The following is a 21418-nucleotide window of genomic DNA, read 5'->3' as shown; positions in this document are numbered from 1 at the left end:
ATCATACTTTAATTCATTTTATTAATATTTATAAGCCAAAAATGTTCAATAATAACTATAAATGAAGATATGAATACAAAATACGCTACAAATTGAGATCATCTTTTGTTTTTTTAACAAGGAAATCTCTCCAAAACATTTTAAGGGCAGCTAAAGTTCTACACGCAACACGCAAATATTACTTCTTTGTTTTGAAGGTTCGATCAAGTTCACGAATTAATGTTTAGTGAAATCAAATAATTCCGTGTTCATGAGGTCTCCAGAACAGGATTTCACAAAAGGTCAACAATGTCAGCCGCGCACGTTGCCGCGCTGTGAATAAAAACGAAAGTTGAACCAGTCGCGAACCGTCACCCTAACACGATTTCATAAACCATAAAGAACATTGTTTTTTTTTATTATGAACAAAGAACAGGCTGAGGTCACGTATCATACTGGAATGTTTCTTAGAAACCGCATGCTGGTGTTTAATATTCATTGAAAAAGTACATCAATAACAATACCATATTATTATTTATGAATTCATAGATTTCGTCTGGATAGAGAACGAAATTCCGGTTTAATTATTTTCTCGTGCAAGAGTGAGTCACGAGCTTCAAAATATTTGATATATAAATCATAAACATGCACTAGCATTGGCACTATAGCAGGATTATTAAACCAGTAGAATAGATATCTATTGTTTTCATTAGAAAGGTTTATTCCGAATACTTATATAATTAAATAATTTGGAAAATCCAAAAGTGCACGCCTCATAATTTTTTTTAATAAATATTTATTAATTATTATTTTTGTTTATTTAATAACAATTAAACCACATCGAATCAGACCCTGAAAAATGAAAGGGTTCTATTCCTGAGCATACTCAAGCGTAAGAGAAAAAAAAAGACTCGATTAGTAAAGTATTTCGGTCGCTATCGTGTTAACAAGAAAAAGGATCCGCACATACAGACACACGGACGTCCAAGACAGAACTTTTTTAAACTGTTTTTTAACTAGTTTAAATAACAAAAATGACATCAAAAATATCATGAACGTTAAAAATAGTGTTTTTTCTTAATATGTGTGTGTATGTATTATCTTACAAGTGCAATGTATGATACATAAAGACATTTTAAGTTTGAAAAATCAGATGTTTTGCGCGAAGTGACAGTAGTACCCACCTCAACGCTTCGCTTATGAGGCGTGCAAAACAATCACTCGTTAATATAGGTAACATACTGAATATAACTAATAATAGTGATTCCTTTCTTCAAAGAAGGAATTATTTTAAATTGCAACAATATGAAATTCTACCTTGTACATTTTTATGAATTGTTTCGTCAACTTTTGGCTTCGTAATTTCGTTTTCATAGTAAACAACGATCAGTTTGTATAACATTGTGAAAATGTTTTACGTAAATTTTACAAAAGATTTTTACTCTTACCTTTGTTCGTAGTTCGTATCTAGCTTTTTTATTTTACTTTCTTACAGCAGCTCGAAGGGTCGCCAATCCAACAAACATCGGACTCGTGAAATACGGTCACGATACTGGCCAAATGTATTTGTCATCACTCGTTTGTATTCAATAAAAGGAATCCAATTCACTTCACTTTCTAATCTATTATGAGTTATTTATACAATTTGTTTGCAGCCGCTTTCCTATGTGCGGATTGTGAGTGTCATGTGACTTTACATGTAAATATTTGTTCATCTTATTTGGTCGATCTTAAAGTTTTAATATGATAACTGCCGCGATTGAAGATCAATGTAATAGAAACGAGATCTAGGCAGAAGATGTTTTTATTAGGGGGTTAACATTCTGATTTTTTTAAGAATGTTCTATAGGGATAAGATATACCTATAACATATAATATAGACAGAGAAAGCATGCCATAGCATACCTGCTAATCCCAAGTTAAAATTAGCAAATTCTTTATTTTGAGCAGTGCGTGGGGAGACGAACTTTCACAATTTTTCGCTACGTGCTGTAATTTAATAAAATTTTAAATTACATTTTTGGTCCAAAAGTTAAAATTTTAATTGAATACATAATATTTTACGTAAGAAACTTTGCTAAGTGTACGTTTTAGTAAGATATTTTTTACAATAGTTACCTCAGTCGCAAAGTAGGTCATTAGAAGTAGGCGCTTTGTGATTTCGTGTATTTTAACGTGTCTGATAGCAAATTTCCAAACTGCTAAAAATAAATAAAAACCGGCCAAGTGCGAGTCGGGCTCGCGCACAAAGGGTTCCGTAGCAGCAAATATAATAAATTACAGTTAAATCAACCTATCTCAAAAACTATAAGAGATACTTTGATCAAACCAAAAATCGTTGAAAGAGTTAATTAGCATGCATCACCTCTATTTTTTTTAGAATTTTATACCCCGTAGTTATAAAAATAGAGGGGGGGGGACATACTTTTTACGACTTTGAGAGCTGATATCTCAAAAACCGTTCACTTTAAGAAAAATGTTTTTTAGAAAACTTTATATCATTTTAAAAGACCTTTCCATTGATACCCCACACGGGTATGTACATCGAAAAAAAAAATTTCATCCCTCAGTTACATGTATGGGGGGCCCCACCCCCAATTCTTTTTTTTACTATTTAGTGTCATATTTTTGTAGCGGTTCATACAACACATATTCCCATCAAATTTCATCACTGTAGTACTTATAGTTTCCGAGTAAATCGGCTGTGACAGACGGACAGACGGACAGACGGACAGACGGACATGACGAAACTATAAGGGTTCCGTTTTTGCCATTTTGGCTACGGAACCCTAAAAACGCGTCTTTTATATAATACTTAAAAAACATAATAAATATAAGTAGTTATTTCAAAGTTTGAGTCTACGCAAATCAGTCAGTAGGAAAACGAAATGTTTATAGGTATCAAAGTTTTAAAATATTTAGGTGTATTCCACATGAAATTCGATAACTATTGGTATCCCTGAGGGATATCAATCCGTTATCCAATATACCTCGTATTTCAAATAGGTAAATTAGGTTATCTTTTTTGTCTATTTTTATTATCTAACTGTTATTTATATTTGCTTTAGATTTAGATTTATTATTTAGTTATAGAGTAGCTAGTGGTGAAATCGTTTCAAAATCAGATGAAGCTAGAAGGTCTAAACAAGTATTTAAGGGCTAAACTTCGATCAATACAAAATTTAAATTAAAACAGATTTCAGCGCCGTGATATACCTACATATATGAGAGAAAAGTACAGACTTTTAAATTATAACAAAAGTTTTATTCTAGTAGGTATATATCGTAGAGTGTTGTTGTCAATTTTATCAAAATTGATGTTCATTATGAAGTTTAAAAGCCTAGATTTAAAGGTAAAGTTCATTTAGACTCAAACAAAGTGTAAAATAGCTGGAAATAATTATTACAACACAAGGATCTAGAAAAATTAAATTAAATTAAACGCAAACAAAAAGACGGAACAATTCAAAGTCTATAACTTGAGAAAATAGAAGTAGTCAATTTCCAACTATCCTCTTAAGTAAATTCCAAGAAACTCAAAGTTAATTTTCAGAGTTTGTAATTGTTTCCAAGTTAACTCATATGCGGTTACTTGAATTCTCTAGTGTCATGCCCACGCTAAGTCGTTTTAAACTTAACTCATATATTATGGTCTCACCAAAATGTCTCTATGATATGAGAACTAAAATTGTAATTTGATCGCTTCAATTTACTAGGAGAAACAGACATTCTAATGAAGTTCATAAAATATGTAGGTAACTTGAAGTATTCAAAAGTTCAGACTTGCAACTCTCAGCAATGATACCTAGATATGTTATTTGATATAATAGGAATAGATATTAGCGAATCGAAATAACTTTTTATGCTTTTAAAAAGTTATTTATCAACAAAATAGATTCTTTCTCTCTCAATTCGCATTCATACTTAATCGTAAACATAGTTATTCGAATCGTCAGTAATAAAACATGTTTTATAATAATAAGGGTTAGGCTTAGTCTAACAATTTCTCAAGCAAGAAAGTCTTACTGAATGACTTGGCAGCCTTTCACTCGGGTCTTGCGTCACTCCAAGCTTCGCGTCACAGAGTTCAATCACTTTACATGACGAGCCAGAGGACACTTTACAATAATTCTTTTTTTTATACTCTGTTGTCTATAAGTGGGTGACGTTGCAAAGCATAGTTCATTAGACCGCATTCTAAATTTAAATTTTGAAAAGACTGGCTGGTTGTAATAATAAACAAAAACAGTTTAGAAACGTCAAATTTCGAATTCAATGTTAATTAGTTATGAATAAGAAAATAATATGAATATATTTTAATCTTAGATATTTTAATAATTACATATTAATTATGTGTTTAATTAACTAACATCTAAAAATTAAATTCATAATGAAAATTACAACATTGCACAACCATTTTACTAAAAAAACTTAGCGCGAATTTTCTTTTTTTTAATTTGACAGCAATGAAAAGAAAAAATATCTGAAAGTTGTACAACGATTGAATAATGTGATCTGTGATAAAATTTAAATACAATGTGACTTAAATTAATTGCTGCAATAATAAGTTAACAATACGGTACGTCCTACGTACGTTTGGGTTCAATGACAATACAATTTCGGAGAAAGAGAAAGTGATAATTAGCATCCGTATAATAGACGTAACGTTGCGTAATATCCAGAGGTAGGAGATTTTTGGTTAAATTATTTATTTGTTGTTTTTATTAAACATTATTATTAGCAATAATTACCTATGTCCGTCCTTTGTTTTGGCATTTTTGCCGATAGATGATGCCTTCATAATATTATACTAGAGATCTACGCAAATAATAATTAGGCAAGCGTAGATGCAATCGAGACTCATCCGAAACAGAATACAGAATGTAATGCAACGAACAAGCACGCGGGAGATCCCAACGGGCACGAGGCCGCGCGCTCACACGTTCTGAATATCAATAATTGAAGACGTGATCTTTTGTTTATTACATTTTTTATCGATCATTACGCGAAATAATTGGGACACCATTGCTAATAGTGGTGCAAAACGAGCTTTTGATTGCTAACAAAGGTATTACGTCATTATCATTATTAGATAGGTCTACTTACCTCTGCTTTTTCTTTCGTCGTATAGAACATTGAAGAAAAAGAAACATTGTTGACAACGCAGCTGTTGAATTACGAGCAAGAGTTAAATAGAGCATGTATAATTTTTACGTTTCAATAAAATTGTCCATCAATCTTTCAATGAAGATAGGAACTAAATAATGATACTTCAAACGGAAACGGTACAATCCATATAAGCTTCGATAAAACAGATTGCAGTAATTACAAAGTGTACTTTGTAGATCTTTTGTATCAAGGAAATGTACGATTTGGCAATCCTGTGCAGTGCTGTTGCTTAAGATCGCATATAATTGCGTATACAAGGCTATCCCGTGTTTGGGTTTGTCCTGCCAACGCAATGACTTGAGGATAATGTTCAAATTGATTGATTGATTCAATGATTTCACATTGGTATAATTCGCTCTCGTATCTGCTTTTAGTAGATCTTCAGTGCATACCTACCACATAGGTACATATAATTTATATATCTTTTGTTTATTGATAGTTGTAAATATACTAAAAGTATGTATGTATTGTTCTAGGACCCCTGTGTGTAATGCAGCGATGTCGACACGCGCGGTGAGGACGGCGCTGCTCTGCGCTGTCTTGCTGTTCATGCAACAAGGTATGGATAAAATTAAGTACATAAATATTAATAGTAAAAATAGTTTAAATTTTTATCCCTATTTTTATTTTTTAGAAATTAGAAAACTATTTACACGTTTACGTACAGTTTCATTATACAAGTTTTCAGCTGCGTTTCTTCCGCATGATAATTTTGAACTGTATTTCTTATTTATTTGATTTGTTCTACATCATTAAATAGCGTCAGTATATCAATGTTTGCTAATAAAACATCAATCATCTGGCAAATGACATCCTTGAGAATATTTATTTTTTTTGGCCTATCTATGCTTATACTTATTTTAAAAGCGTAACTATAAGGTACTAGAGAAACTATAAAATCACAGTCAATGAGAATACTGCTCCATAAGTACGTGCAGTGTAACTAACACACGCACATTAAAGCTGCAACATTTTCAAAGTTTATGACGAAAACCGCAATAACTTTAGGATTTTATACCTTTGAAGCATTTCGCTTTGAACGCAGACTCCAATTATTTGCTGCTATTATTTAACCCTTAAGTCTACTTTGTTTTAAATACAAGTTTGCGTTTATGAGATATTAATAACTAAGTTCGAGAAGAACGGAAAGTTAAGTCTCTATTTATAATAATAAGTTCCGACTATTATGTGTGCATAAAGCAAAGAAAATGTGAACATAATATGCAAATAAGATGAGAAATTGATAGACAGACAGTAATATAATTCTAATATAATGAATACTGTCCAAGATTTGGCCCCTGTCTATTGAATCTAATGTTTATTAACTCAATACGATTGCGTTGTGTATCAGCAGTGGCGCAAATCGCTTCAGTTATACTGTAAATTATTGTTATCGACTGTATTCATTGATAATAATTGATATCCATTGGTTTTAGTTCTTAATTCTATTTCACACATTCATATTATACACAAACAAATTCATTTTCATCTTAAAGTAATGGTGTAGAGTACGACTCAAACTCAAAAAAATTAGGTGAGTATTTAGGTATTAGACTTCTGAAGCACATTTTAATCTTTATTAGGTACATAGATTTACCATTTTCCATCAGCTCGAAGAATAATTTTTACGTAAAAGATCCTATACATAATATAATAGCGCTAAATGCATGTAAAAGTAACAAAGCATAATATTATGCTATCCTAAGTTATGCCATAAAAATAGGTCATGAATTCAGAACTTCAGAACGTCGCAGTCAGTTTAAAACTTAAATATAATATTGCTTAAAAGATACGAAAATAATTAAAATATTAAAATATATCAGATTTTTTATTTATTCCAACAGCTAGCGCCGAGCTTAGAGGCAGGTGTCCATCAGAAGCGGGCGCTTGTCCACCCAGAGCGTCCCCGTGTAACAGCGACGATGAGTGCGGGGAACAGATCTGCTGCAATACTTCGTGTGGACAGGCTTGTGTCGACCCTTTGTATACTGGTTAGTGTTTAATTGTGAAATTGTAAGCACGTAGTTCCCATAGGTGTCCAATGGAAGCGGTTGCTTGTTCATCCAGGGTGTCACCATGTTATAGCGGCGATGAGTGCGGGGAACAGATCTGCTGCAATACTTCGTGTGGACAGGCTTGTGTGGACCCTTTGTTTACTGGTAAGTATTTAATTGTGAAATTGAACGTGGAGTAAAGAATATAGGTGTCCAGCGGAAGCGGGTGCTTGTTCATCCAGGGCTTCACTGTGTAGCGACACCTCGTTCTGAATCACACAAGCAAAAAGTTTTCGCTACAAATCAAAAATCAAAAATCAAAATCAAAAAAACCCATGGGATACGGATTAAGTATTCTATAAAAATAGACCAGAATTTTAGCCTCTATAGCACAGGATAAAGGTAAATATCCTTGATAACTAAATACACTCAAAATAGGCACACCAATGGATTGGTAATGGATTCATTATTTTCGCTTCACAGATCATTGCACTGTTTACGTAATGGCCGACCGAAATAATAGAAGTTCTGACCAACGCTGGCACTCATTATTTACAAACATTGCTTACATAACACACCTGTTAGTACTGCATCTAATATACCTTGCATAATTGTTAACGACATGAATAATATTGTGATAAACTCAAACTCCAAATCTCATTGACGATCACGCGATGGTCTGAATTTTAATGGACGATCCAGTGCTTAAGTTGTATTAAGTTCTTCTTTGCGCGGTAGATGGGTATTCCCTTGGCTCTTGGAGTTACACTACCACATTGCAAATAATATTACCGCTATATTTTTAAATTAATTTTACGCACATTCACTTAGTTGAGTTTAATCCTACTCTATTGGAAGTCTAGACACAGGCTAGTACAGGCTAGACAATGTAGGCTAGGCCATCCTTTACTTCAACAAAAAAGCTTTATATAATCTCTTTGATAGAACAATATGTTCCAAATTACACAAACAATAGACACATTATTCATAAGCGATGCAAAATCAAATTAGTGAGAGCCACCGTAAATTATATTCCATGAATATTAAATAGAGTCGACAAAGGCAACGTAGCAATACCCGTGAAACCTCTAAATTACATTGGAGTGGGGTATATCCGGTCCCTTGCAAAATGGAGTTGGAAAATAGGTATTTTGGTCCAGTCCCCGTAACATGTTGAAGTCTATACAATCCCATTGCCAAATAAAAGTTTCCAAGACGCAGATTTATAGCCTACCGTGACTGTCGGGTTTTTAATCTAGGTATAGTGAAGGCTAAAGGCTTGTCGTGAAAATGGGGTGTTCTCGCTCGATTTTAGTGTTGATAACGACACGATTTCTTTTAAATAGTTTTGTGTAGGTGTGGATTTATAGAACGCCAATGTCTTTTAATTTATCGCACGTAATATTTTATCGTGATAATGTCTTAATTGTCTCATTTGGGTTAAATGAAATTTGGCATTAGAGTATAACAGTTAAAAATGTATTTTACTTGAATATTTATGTAGTTTTATAACAATACGAAGTATTTTAATCTTTTTAAACGAACAAAATTACCCAAATTACATTTTTTGCGTAATTTTTTTTAACATTTGCATTTTCATCGCATCAAAAACAAACACTTTATTTAAACAAAACCTCGAATACTAAAGTATTCGATTTACCTCAAATATTCACCACATTATTCCTTCCAGGCTGTGAGAACATAAAGCTCTCGTCAGAGCGTATATCGCGCGCGCTAGCGGCTGAAAACACGCGTTCTGGCCGCGGCCTAAAGTCCCTCAGGACACCAAGGTGCAGGCAGAGTGACGGCGAGTTTGAAGAGATACAGTGCGATAATGAGATCGTCAGTTCTTGCTGGTGTGTTGATCCTGCGGGTTTTGAGGTGCGTATTCTTTTAGTTTTTTGGATGACACTTTTCATGTGGTCAATGATTGATCTTTTTTATTTTATTTGGAAGATATATAACTTTATGAAGGATTATTTCATTTCAATGTTACTTCATACAAGTTAGTTTCGTAAATTCCATCATAATCTGTTAGTAAGTAATTAGTTACAAGTTCAAAGCTGGTAAATTCGTTATGCCGGTTTAATTAAAATTGATATCATGTTTACAAAATCTATCTACAGCTCTTCCAATTAATAATATATCCAAATGAAATGGAAATTATAATCACTATCGTATAGGCTAACCGCTAAACTAACCAAGTAATTAAATAGGAATGCTACAATTTAGAGACCGACTAATCTAAATAATTTTTAGGTATATTTTAAGTTTCTCTTCATAATAATATTTTTTTAATATTTACTTTACTAACATAAACAAACGTACCTACTTATGACGTCATTAATGCTGTAATGCCCTAATGACGGTTAAGATCTAAGCCATAAATACTGTTCCATATCATCTGTTGCATCATAACCACAGCTGGTGTGCCATAACTTCAAAGCTACTATCATAATTTTACAATTAATGAGGTATCATCAAAAGCGTCTTAGTTGACGTCTGATTATAATATTATCTGCATCAAATTAAATTCAGATGGCAACCATAATTATGATGTGTAAACATACTACGACATACATAATTACGCACTTTGAGAAAGCGACCGCGACTGTACCATCAGATGATTTCATTCGCATTCGTGCATAATTTTTTGTTGTATAACATATAAATGCTTAGAAGAATAAAATTATGCCCTATTCCCGCTAGATGATAGACGTTTTCTATTCTTAAAAAAAAAGTGTAAGGAAGAGCGAGATGTTACCACTACGACAAGCATTTAAATGCATTAAAGGATATCTAAATGACTAAAAAAACTACTAAATAAATATTTTTTAACTTAAAATATTTCTATTCTTCAGAACTTTGCATATGTTTTCCTAGATCCCTGGTACCCGCGCGCCCGCTGCCGGCCTAGTGAACTGCACACAAACGGCGGCCTGTTCCGCGCACATGTGCAGGATGTTCTGTCCGCTCGGGTTCGAACTAGACTCACGGGGATGTCCATTGTGCAAGTGTCGAGATCCGTGTACGGGAGTCACTTGCCCGGGACAGTTGTCGTGCCAGCTGGAGGAAACGCCCTGTTTGCGGCCACCCTGCCCGCCCGTGCCGACGTGTGAGTATACACTTCTTGGTGGGGTATGCTCTCCTGGTAGATTCAAATAGTTTGGAAAATCCAAAAGTGCACGCCTCATAATTTTTTTTTAATAATTATTTATTAATTATTATTTTTGTTTATTTAATAACAATTAAACCACATCGAATCAGACCCCGAAAAATGAAAGGGTTCTATTCCTGAGCATACTCAAGCGTAAGAGAAAAAAAAAGACTCGATTAGTAAAGTATTTCGGTCGCTATCGTGTTAACAAGAAAAAGGATCCGCACATACAGACACACGGACGTCCAAGACAGAACTTTTTTAAACTGCTTTTTAACTAGTTTAAATAACAAAAATGACATCAAAAATATCATGAACGTTAAAAATAGTGTTTTTTCTTAATATGTGTGTGTATGTATTATCTTACAAGTGCAATGTATGATACATAAAGACATTTTAAGTTTGAAAAATCAGATGTTTTGCGCGAAGTGACAGTAGTACCCACCTCAACGCTTCGCTTATGAGGCGTGCAATAACAGTGAAGTGAAGAATAAGGCAACACAACATTTTTTTTTCATGAAAATGAAAATGAACATGAACATGAACATGAACTTGAACATGAACATGTACATGTATATGAACATGAACATGAACATGAACATGAGAATGAGCATGAGCATGAACATGAGCATGAGCATGAACATGAAAACGACCCATCAATTTTCTATCATTGAAAAATTGTGTGTATGAAATAAATATATTTTTCATTTTCATTTTCAGTTTTTGAAGTAAAACTTCTTTAGGCGCGACTAGGGAGTAACTCAGATTTTTTTTCTGACGGAAGTAACGCGTCTGTGTAGTTTCCGCCATTTAAAAATAATAATTCTGATTGGTTGTAAGTATATGTCATATACTACACGCTTCTTGACTTATACGCCAGCTATATAGTGGCAAATATCATAATCAATTAGGATTACTTATTTATTTTCAAATTTTCAAACGGATCAATTGTGAATAGCAAAGTGAATGAAAAATTCAACAGTTTTAAAAACATTATTTTAAATTGCAAAATTTTTTGAAAATCTCTAAATATACTTGTTTATTTATTACTTTTAAAATAAGTAAATTAAAAATAAAAATAAACATGTTGCGGATTATAATCAATCTATTTTAAATATTGCTGAAGACAAAGTAGTATCCATAGCAACAGATATGTATATAGGTTGTCATTCAGTTGAACAAGAAGCATATGTACGCCAACACGCCAACAATTTCATAAAATGTCAGTTATTGATACAGGAGGATCGCCTTATGAAATCATATTAGTTCTTAACAAATTTTACATTATTACAACCAATATTGATGTATCTGATGGCTTAGCCAACGGTTGTGTTGGAAAGTTAGTGTATATTGAACGTGATGACAGTGATAACATCATACGCTTATGGCTTGAGTTTCCTGGTAAGATAGGAGAGAAAATTAGGAAAAAAGCTGCCCATCATATTCAAACTCTAAACATTAGTAGAACAGCAGTCCCAATTTTATGAAGATCGTCATCTGTACCAATGAATAGAAATAAGACAATATTTGCAAAGAGAAATCACTTTCCGTTAGTATCTGCTTGTGCGCTTACAATACATAAGTCTCAAGGTGGTACTTTTGATCAAATCGTTTATGAATACAATAAAAGTCACAGTCAGCAGCTGTTATATGTAGCATTATCACGAGTAACTGATATAAATGGATTGTTCATTGTCTCAAACACCGATGACAACAAATTTTATCATGGAAGAAAGCGTCCAGGGGGAATAGTTGATTTACAGTGTGAATTTGAAAGACTTTCAAATTCTCGCCTAATAACACAACAGGAAGAATTATATAACCTTGTAAATGAGAGTAACATTACACTATTTTCCTTCAACTGCCAAAGTTTACGTGCTCATGTTTCTGATCTGAATGATAAAGTATTAAAAAGGTCCACATTGCTGTTATTTTCCGAAACTTGGATGAAAAATGACGAACAAATTCTTATTGAAAATTTTTATTGCGTTACCCAATACAAACGACCCAACTCAACTGCTGGTGGAGTAGCTGTATATCATTCATCTACAGATACACTGAACAATGTAACACCAATTCAAAATATTTCACAAACGATATTATCACAAATTTCCGATGAGGTTTCACAAATTGGTGACATCGCCTTGGTTCGATGTGTTAATACGAATGACCAACCTGTGATTATCGTTGTTATTTATATTTCTACAAATACTAGCCTGACAAATATCATAAAATTTATTCATCAGCAATTACTTCACTTCACAATTGAAGGTTCTCGACTTTTAAATAGTAATTATCATGAATTACCGATGATTCTAACTGGAGATTTTAATGTTAATTTTCGCTCTCAGGAATCTCAGCTGTTAATTGATTTTTTAGAAGAAAAATTTGATTTATCTATGAATACTTCTCGACTTCATTCAACAACGCGTATTTTCAAGAAAAGTAGCAAATTTAGAGAGTAAAATTTATGTTTCACATTATAGTTATCACAAACCTATAATTTCGTACGTAAGAAATTATTATGACATTCAATTACCTGTTTCGAATGAATAATATTAATATAACATTTAAATTATCTTTGTAAAGCACATGAATAATAAATATAATTAAATTATAATATAATATTTATTTATTTAAGTTAATATTTAATCATTTCAGTGATATATGTCGTCAACGCCAAAGAAGTTTTACTTCAATCGCGCGTAAAGGTTACACGCACACACTTTTTTTTTTTTTCTTCCATCAAAATCCATATCAAATCCATCCAAATCCAATACAAAATCCATATTTATTACAATAATTATTACCGAATTATTATAATATTAATTATTAACTTAAATCTATTCCTTTTTAAATTGAACTTTTTACGTATAAATGCTCGATTTCATAGTGCATTTTTTTACGCTACACATTTCACTGCAACATTTATATGAAGAAAGTATCGAGTTTTCCTACTTGAATTCCTCCAAATACACTCGCTCGGAGTATTACAACTGCCAGCTCATTATATATATCCAGCGTACACAAAAGTGACACTTCAAAAGGCTCCAGTTAATTATCTTAAAGCCCCGGAGCTCTTGCTTGACTGTCAGATCTTATTATTCTATAAATTACCTTGTCAGTTCCAAGCAAATTCACCATATTTTAGTGTGCACGTGTGTTATATGGTCGCTCAAATAAAGCTGTTTCATTCTTCATAAAGCTGTTAAAATGAAAAGGGAATTATAATTTTCTATAGCCAAAGGGCATGTTGTACAAAGTGCATGTAAAGATTGCCTCTTTGTGCAAGATATTGCTAATTAAAACCACCGTTAGTGTAATCATTATAATATAAAACATTAATTAACTGGAATGCGTTTATATATAAAAGCTCCTATAAACAGTACTCAGCTTTCACACTAAGCCCTTAATATCGTGTTTTAACATTACGAAATAAGGTATTATTTATAGGCTCATTTTTAAAAGGAAAATATGATATTTCAGGTAAAAGAGGACGTAGTCTTCAAAACATCTGTCCTGTTGGAGAGCCATTGCTAATATCAGAAACGAGTCGGCCTTTCCTCTGCGGAACGGATCCAGGAAAACCAAACTGTCCCCCGCTCTACAGATGCCTAGTTGAATCAGGTATCAATCGCCCATTGTCTTATTTACGCTAACCAAATATGCTTGAAAACAATGGATTATAAATACCGGAGTGCCAGTCGATTGTCACGGTTAATCATTGTTCACGCATGCCAATCTTATGTGATAGATATAGTTGGCGCTTTTTGTGCAAAATACCAACATGCTCGATTGGAGTTTTTTGTTACACGCTCATCTAATTGGAATGCAATATTACCCGCGCGAAATGTTGGTAAACGATTGTTGAAATAAATTCTCACAAACTTACTCTTTTATATGAACCCGAAAGTTGATATTTGGGAAATTTTAAATCGATACAGAAACTTTCAGGCATGTTAACTTTTTTTCCGAGTATTCGCGATTCATTATTTTCATTCCGTATTTTTATCCTTATATCCTTTACAAGCTTCTTTTAAATAAAAGTTATTAAGCTATTGCATAGCTTCTATCGCGGGCCTTGAGAGCGGGGACTGAATCCAAAAATTCCGTAACGAAAAAAACCTCACGCTCCCCACTCCGACGGGCTCGGAGGTGTGGCTTGAAGGCATGCTATGCAATAGCTTTACCGCGGCAGTCCCCGAGTGCCACACGTCTTTTTTTTAGTTTCATAATGTCACCAGAGCCATTTGGTGTTTTATTATGAAACTCATACATTTACAATTCCTTGCCTTCAGACTTCCAATACTTAAATTCCAATTCACACCCAGGAAACGACTACGGCGTATGCTGCCCAGCGTCTCTAGAACTGCAAAAGGCAGGAACATGCCCAGTTCCTTCCACAACCGACCTGGACTGTGGCACCCCTTGTGCCCACGACCTGGAATGTCCATCAATGCAGAAGTGCTGTGATGGCGGTGAATGTGGAAGACATTGTACATTACCACACAATGTGACCATGTGTAGTCAACAGAAGATGTTGGCTGAATTATTGGTGGTTAGTGAGAAGGAAGGAAGGGGGTATGTGCCACAATGCGCTGATGATGGCTCGTTCCAGTCAAGGCAGTGTTCTAGGAATGGACTGGTCTGTTGGTAAGTCTATATATATCGAATAGATTTCATATTAAGGTCAATTTATCTTTTTTTGGTTCAGATTTTCAAAATTTACAGTTACTGAATTTTTAACTTGATTCCAATTTAATTATGAGTTTCATATTTTTGTATTTGTTAATCATATTATTCCGTATTCGTACTTACTCCCTAATTTGCTTTACTGCATTGCATTATTGCATCAATAAGACATATTTTGTTCCACACAACTTCAACTAACACACAAACATCTGTTTTACATAGAAAATGTTTTGTTTGTTATAGAGTAATTATTATCATGCCATTCCACTTTACCATAACATACATTCCAGGTGCGTTGACACTGAAGGCAACAAACTGCGCGGTTCCATGGGTCCGTCTGCTACTGTAACATGCTCCCCCACCCCTCACCCCGCACGCACCGGGGGGCGAAGTCTCCAAGCATGTGCAAGAGCACTCTGCGCCGGTGTGTGCGAGTACGGGTACAAGAGCGGTGCGGACGGGTGTGCGACGTGCGAGTGCGATGACCCGTGCGAAGGGTTCCCGTGCGCCGGTGGGGAAGAGTGCGTGCGCGTGCGGGACGCGGACTGTACCGGCGAGTTCTGTACGGGCTATCCTGTGTGTGAGTATTGGACGCTGCTATCACGCATAAAAAGGAAATAACTCAAACTCAAACATTTATTTATTCAATTAGACTTCTTTTAGAAGCACTTTCGAATCGTCGCGTCGTTACGTATTTTTAACATTTACCACCGATTTTAATATTTAACTGTCACAAACGTAAACTATATTTAAATAATTAACTGGTATAATATATATTAATATCGTCTGATTTCTTTATCTAGTTCTTAAACCATTCCAAATCCTGTAAATTATTTTTTTATGCTTATAAAGTAATTTTCCGTATGAAATTGAAATCTCTTATTCAGTTTACACACATTATTTTTTTAATCCGAACTTACTCAGATCGACCGCAATATCGCATAGTCATATTGTTTTCAATCACAACACATGCACTCTTATAACGGAAATCAAAATTTGACTTACTTACGCAGGTCGACCACGTGTATCATACGAGAACCCATGCGAAGTGGGAGTACCAGCCACAGATGAAGACGGCTCAGTAGTATCCTGCGGAACTCAACGTGACTGTCCATTGGGACATATTTGTGTAACCGCGCGTCGATCTGGTGGGGATGTGTGCTGTCCTGATGTTGGCGATAACTCCACTGATAGCGAGGTTATTGAGGTAATTAACCTTTGGTAGATTTGTTCTGTTTAGTGTCTAGCAGTTAAAATGGCAAAATAGAATGTAAGAAAATATGCGATGGTTATTGGGGCATTCAATTATTATTTCCGTCTCTAAAATCTAGCTTCTCAACCTTGTATCGCGAAGATTCAAAAAATACCCTTTATCATATTATGTCAATTCAACATATAAAACTAAAAGTACTAAGTAGGTAGCTAAAAAGTACAGCTTTTGGAACATATTAAACCAAAGCTTTCTAGTGTAATTGGTATTTACCCAAATATTCATGAAATCCCAGATTAACTTCGAATCATGTGGGTCAGAAGCGGAAGCGATGTGCAGTCTGAACTCGACCGCATCTTGCCTTGATGGTAACTGTGAAGATGGACTATTGTGTTGTTCCACGTCCAACTGTGGGCCAATTTGTGTGGACTCGGATAAGATCAAACTGCAAACAGATCGAGTTGATGATACGCCGACTAGTGAGTTGTTTTTACTACCTACCTTCATTTTTTAAAATCTGTGTAAATAACTACCCTCATATTTTAATGTCTTTTAAATCTTTGTAAATGTAAGTGTCTTAGCAGTTTATTATGTCTGGTGATTTTTTACAGTTTAATTTTTACAAATCAGGTTTTATTGGAATAAGATGTATCAAATTAGAGGAATTGTTGCATGATGTTAGAGATTCAAATAGGGTTATTCTAATTTTTAGCACACCTTACCAACACAAAAGATCAGTGTCAAATACATAATAGTATGTAAATGCTACTGAACTACGCTAACTTACTTAATTCAGAATTTGTCATATCTATAATGTATCGTATGTTACCATTCCAGTGTGCGAATACTTACGCGACTTTGACGAAAAAATGGAGGGTACTGTAGATGGTATGAAGCTTGCCCTTCCCGCACCGACTTGTGAAGCAGATGGCTCCTTTACATCACGTCAATGTGCAAATGGCCGCTGCTGGTGTGTCGACACCTTTGGAACTGAGATACCGGACACTGCTAGTAATGGAACTGATATAGATTGTGACAAGTGAGCTACTTTAATGATAGATATATTTTAATCTTCCTTTAAAAAAAAGAGCGTGTGTGCTAAACACACGTGTCAGAAGTGAAACTTCTTTGGCAAGATTAAAAAATACCAAAATCGTCGCCCTCAACGCGTATAGAAGATTGAATAAAATTTTGCATTAATAGTTTATTTAGATTTTTATTACACTTTCGTCCCTGTATACATTTTTTTTACTTTATGTTCCATATTATAAGCACTAGTTAATGATTAGTTCACTACTAATCCCCAAACATTTTCACCAGGGTTCGCACCGAACTATCCTGTCTCGAGCTAACCTGCCGTATGGGCTGCGACTACGGGTTCGAAGTTGGCGCCAACCGCTGCCCCACGTGCCGGTGCCGCGACCCGTGCGCTGACGTCACGTGTGCTGAGGGCCGCGCCTGCGCATTGGTGGATGTGGCGTGTGACGCGGACTACTGCCCGCCTGTACCTGCTTGTGAGTATAGCTGTGTGTGTGAACTGCCGCTGTACTACGTGCCGGTGCCGGGACCCGTGTGCTGACGTCACGTGTGCTGAGGGACGCGCCTGCGCATTGGTGGATGTGGCGTGTGACGCGGACTACTGCCCGCCTGTACCTGCTTGTGAGTATAGCTGTGTGTGTGAACTGCCGCTGTACTACGTGCCGGTGCCGGGACCCGTGTGCTGACGTCACGTGTGCTGAGGGACGCGCCTGCGCATTGGTGGATGTGGCGTGTGACGCGGACTACTGCCCGCCTGTACCTGCTTGTGAGTATAGCTGTGTGTGTGAACTGCCGCTGTACTACGTGCCGGTGCCGGGACCCGTGTGCTGACGTCACGTGTGCTGAGGGACGCGCCTGCGCATTGGTGGATGTGGCGTGTGACGCGGACTACTGCCCGCCTGTACCTGCTTGTGAGTATAGCTGTGTGTGTGAACTGCCGCTGTACTACGTGCCGGTGCCGGGACCCGTGTGCTGACGTCACGTGTGCTGAGGGACGCGCCTGCGCATTGGTGGATGTGGCGTGTGACGCGGACTACTGCCCGCCTGTACCTGCTTGTGAGTATAGCTGTGTGTGTGAACTGCCGCTGTACTACGTGCCGGTGCCGGGACCCGTGTGCTGACGTCACGTGTGCTGAGGGACGCGCCTGCGCATTGGTGGATGTGGCGTGTGACGCGGACTACTGCCCGCCTGTACCTGCTTGTGAGTATAGCTGTGTGTGTGAACTGCCGCTGTACTACGTGCCGGTGCCGGGACCCGTGTGCTGACGTCACGTGTGCTGAGGGACGCGCCTGCGCATTGGTGGATGTGGCGTGTGACGCGGACTACTGCCCGCCTGTACCTGCTTGTGAGTATAGCTGTGTGTGTGAACTGCCGCTGTACTACGTGCCGGTGCCGGGACCCGTGTGCTGACGTCACGTGTGCTGAGGGACGCGCCTGCGCATTGGTGGATGTGGCGTGTGACGCGGACTACTGCCCGCCTGTACCTGCTTGTGAGTTGGTTGAGTGGGATTATAACTAGATGTGTTTGTGAGTTGGTTGGAGTTTGGCATGATTTTTTAGATTTTTTATGGTAGGTGTTCGCGGATTGTTTGGAATGGCATTTGAATGTTTACGGCATTGAAAAAGTTATAACTCATAATAAAATGTTCAAATTAATATGAATTTATAATAATAATGTTCAAATGACAACTTTCTAACCGTTGTTTGTAATTGTTTTGACCTGCAATTTGTATTTGTAATGTTTAATTTTTTCTATAGGTCTGCCCCGCAAAACCGGTCAATGCCCGTACCTAGTCCCATGGACGGGTGCGTGCGAGTGGGCGTGTCGTTCGGACAGCGAGTGTTCTGGGGAACAGCGGTGTTGTGCGACTGGATGTGGTACCGCGTGTACTGATGTGAAGCACCACTCGCCTTGTCAGCAGAGGAGGTAGGTGTTAAATGGCTAATAAAGAAGCGCTTAAGAAGGTTATCCAACACAACTGCATAGTATACTAACTGGGTTTCGTTGGATAAGCATGGTTCGTACAAATCGTACAATGAGGTATGCCATAATAATATGTTTGCTTTAAAAATACATATTATAGTTATAAACAACGGGTTAGCTAGCTGCAATGTCACGGCACTGGCTTCACCGTTGCAGAACATCACTGGGCATGCCAGCAGCAGATATATGAACTGATATGTGATGAGTGATAAAGAATAGAAAAACAGAAGCAAAATGCAAAAAATAAATAATAACTTTTTCAAAATCAATTTAAAAACAATCTTGTAAAAGCGTAATGTAAGAAACTATAAATGCTATTATTAGATGAAGTTTATTTCTATTGCCAAAAAGTAGAAAAATGTGTATTTTATAATTTCAGAGCTCTAGCGCTCCACAAAGCGGCGGAAAGCGGAAACCCGCCCGCTTGGAGCTGGGTGCCAGAATGTACGGAAGATGGTGCCTATGAGCGAGTGCAGTGTAAGGGCACTGAGAAAACTTGCTGGTGTGTTGACGTGTCTGGCAATGAGGTAATTATTACTCTTGAAATTTTTAATAAGTGTTTTTCTTGTAAATATTGATTTATGATATGAAATTAATAATTATTAGTTGTAATTATAATTTTGTATCAATGCATTAAGAAACGTTATTTACTGTAATGCTGTATGATTGCGAATAAATAAATAGGTAAATAAAAAATTATAGACATTTCAAAAAATTACGAATTTTCTGCTAAATTAACGTCTCTTCCTGCTTTATAGGGCTATAACTTACTAGAAGATATCTTTTACAATTTGTATATTGAGCATCTATAGGTACAATTTTTAAGATAACTGAACAAATTATATTTGTTATAGTATACCGAGTATTGTTACTTTATGATGTCGATGGAACGCGAACAATGTGAAGTGTCGTGTCTACGTTTAAACGTATTCTTTAGTTTAGCTATAACGTCTATACATTCACCCACAGATCCCCGGCACCAGATCAACCAACTCAACTCCCCCCTGCGACAGCCCACTCGAGTGCCCCACCGTACACTACGAGCACGCAACCTGCCCGCACGGCCGGGCACTAGACGGTACAGGCTGCCCCACCTGTGCGTGCAGAGACCCGTGCGCGGAGACCAAGTGCCGCGCGGACGAGACGTGCGAGCTGCTGCCCGTCGAGTGCGAGGTGCGTACTAGTGTCTGCCCCACCTGTGCAATTCTACCCACTCGAGTTCCCCACCAGGCACTGTGGCCTGCCCCTACTAATTTTACACAAAATATTGTTTTTAAAAATAATTTTTATTTTTTCTTCTTGTGTGTTCATAGGCATCTTGTTAATTGTAACTTTCTGTAATTAACATAAAAATTATCTAGTATGTATATTAAACTTATCTTAAAATCGCCAATAAACTGTCGGATCTTCATTGTTTTTTTACGCTAAATTGATCACCGTGTTGTTAAAAAAACTCACAATTGCTTATTGTGCTTAGTCACTCAACCCGTTATTCTATTAATAAAAATTAATAACATACCCACATCATCACTAACACTGAATCCACATAATCTTTTATGATCTTAAAACACTTAAGCGTGCTCAATCCACATCATTTTATGATTTAATACCAAAAACATCCACCAGGGTGACACATGTCCCCCGCTCGCACGCTGTTCCCCGCGCCCCCAGTGCCCGTGGGGCTCCGCCCTCACGGCGCCCGACGGGTCGGTGCTCCGCTGCGGGCCGAGCGCAGCCGCCTGCCCCTCCACACACGCGTGTCGCTTCGCCCCACACGACTCCGCGCCCGCTGTGTGCTGTCCTAAGCCACGTAAGTATAACAAACATACAGCAGGGTGATTCCTGCTTAGATTTCCCCACTTAAAAAAAGGATGATTCCTGCTTCGTGCGTTGTTCGTACTTCGTACCCGCTGTGTACAGTGTTCTAAGACTTTAGTTACAACAAACAAAAATATAAGGAAACGCTTCTAGGGAAGCATATTCAATCTTAGACCACATCTTATCAGCAGGCAAAATCGATGTCAAGCGATTTCCTATTGCACTTGTCATCTTGCTCACAGTTCAGTTTGGCACTTCTGTCTTATTGTGTGTAGTGCAGTTTGATACTGATGCCAACTAATGCGTAGAGCAGTGTGTCAACTGTCAATTTACTTAAACTTACAGTCTGTCACATTTTATACTCGGAATAACAAAA

The 21418-nt window shown here is 36.5% G+C and overlaps 1 protein-coding gene across 1 annotated transcript in view; it reads left to right on the top strand.

Annotated features, from left to right (window-relative positions):
* LOC149900492 (uncharacterized) overlaps positions 1 to 21418 on the top strand; it is a 58757-nt gene that overhangs the window by 29663 nt on the left and 7676 nt on the right. Inside the window, exons 2-16 of the mRNA XM_090112322.1 lie at positions 5625 to 5707; positions 6993 to 7139; positions 8833 to 9023; positions 10026 to 10257; positions 13786 to 13926; positions 14631 to 14952; positions 15282 to 15571; positions 16005 to 16198; positions 16497 to 16680; positions 17039 to 17240; positions 17522 to 17715; positions 18999 to 19167; positions 19604 to 19751; positions 20194 to 20397; positions 20851 to 21034. Coding sequence (XP_089968448.1) covers positions 5647 to 5707; positions 6993 to 7139; positions 8833 to 9023; positions 10026 to 10257; positions 13786 to 13926; positions 14631 to 14952; positions 15282 to 15571; positions 16005 to 16198; positions 16497 to 16680; positions 17039 to 17240; positions 17522 to 17715; positions 18999 to 19167; positions 19604 to 19751; positions 20194 to 20397; positions 20851 to 21034 — 2863 coding nt within the window. The 5' untranslated portion in view covers positions 5625 to 5646. The remainder of the gene's footprint in view (positions 1 to 5624; positions 5708 to 6992; positions 7140 to 8832; positions 9024 to 10025; positions 10258 to 13785; positions 13927 to 14630; positions 14953 to 15281; positions 15572 to 16004; positions 16199 to 16496; positions 16681 to 17038; positions 17241 to 17521; positions 17716 to 18998; positions 19168 to 19603; positions 19752 to 20193; positions 20398 to 20850; positions 21035 to 21418) is intronic.

Source organism: Colias eurytheme, chromosome 18 (genome assembly GCF_061535395.1).
Source record: "Colias eurytheme isolate Ceu_HAF_F1 chromosome 18, ilColEury1 Martin Lab GWU primary, whole genome shotgun sequence".
NCBI classification, from domain to species: domain Eukaryota; kingdom Metazoa; phylum Arthropoda; class Insecta; order Lepidoptera; family Pieridae; genus Colias; species Colias eurytheme.
This window is presented reverse-complemented; position numbering and strand designations above follow the sequence as displayed.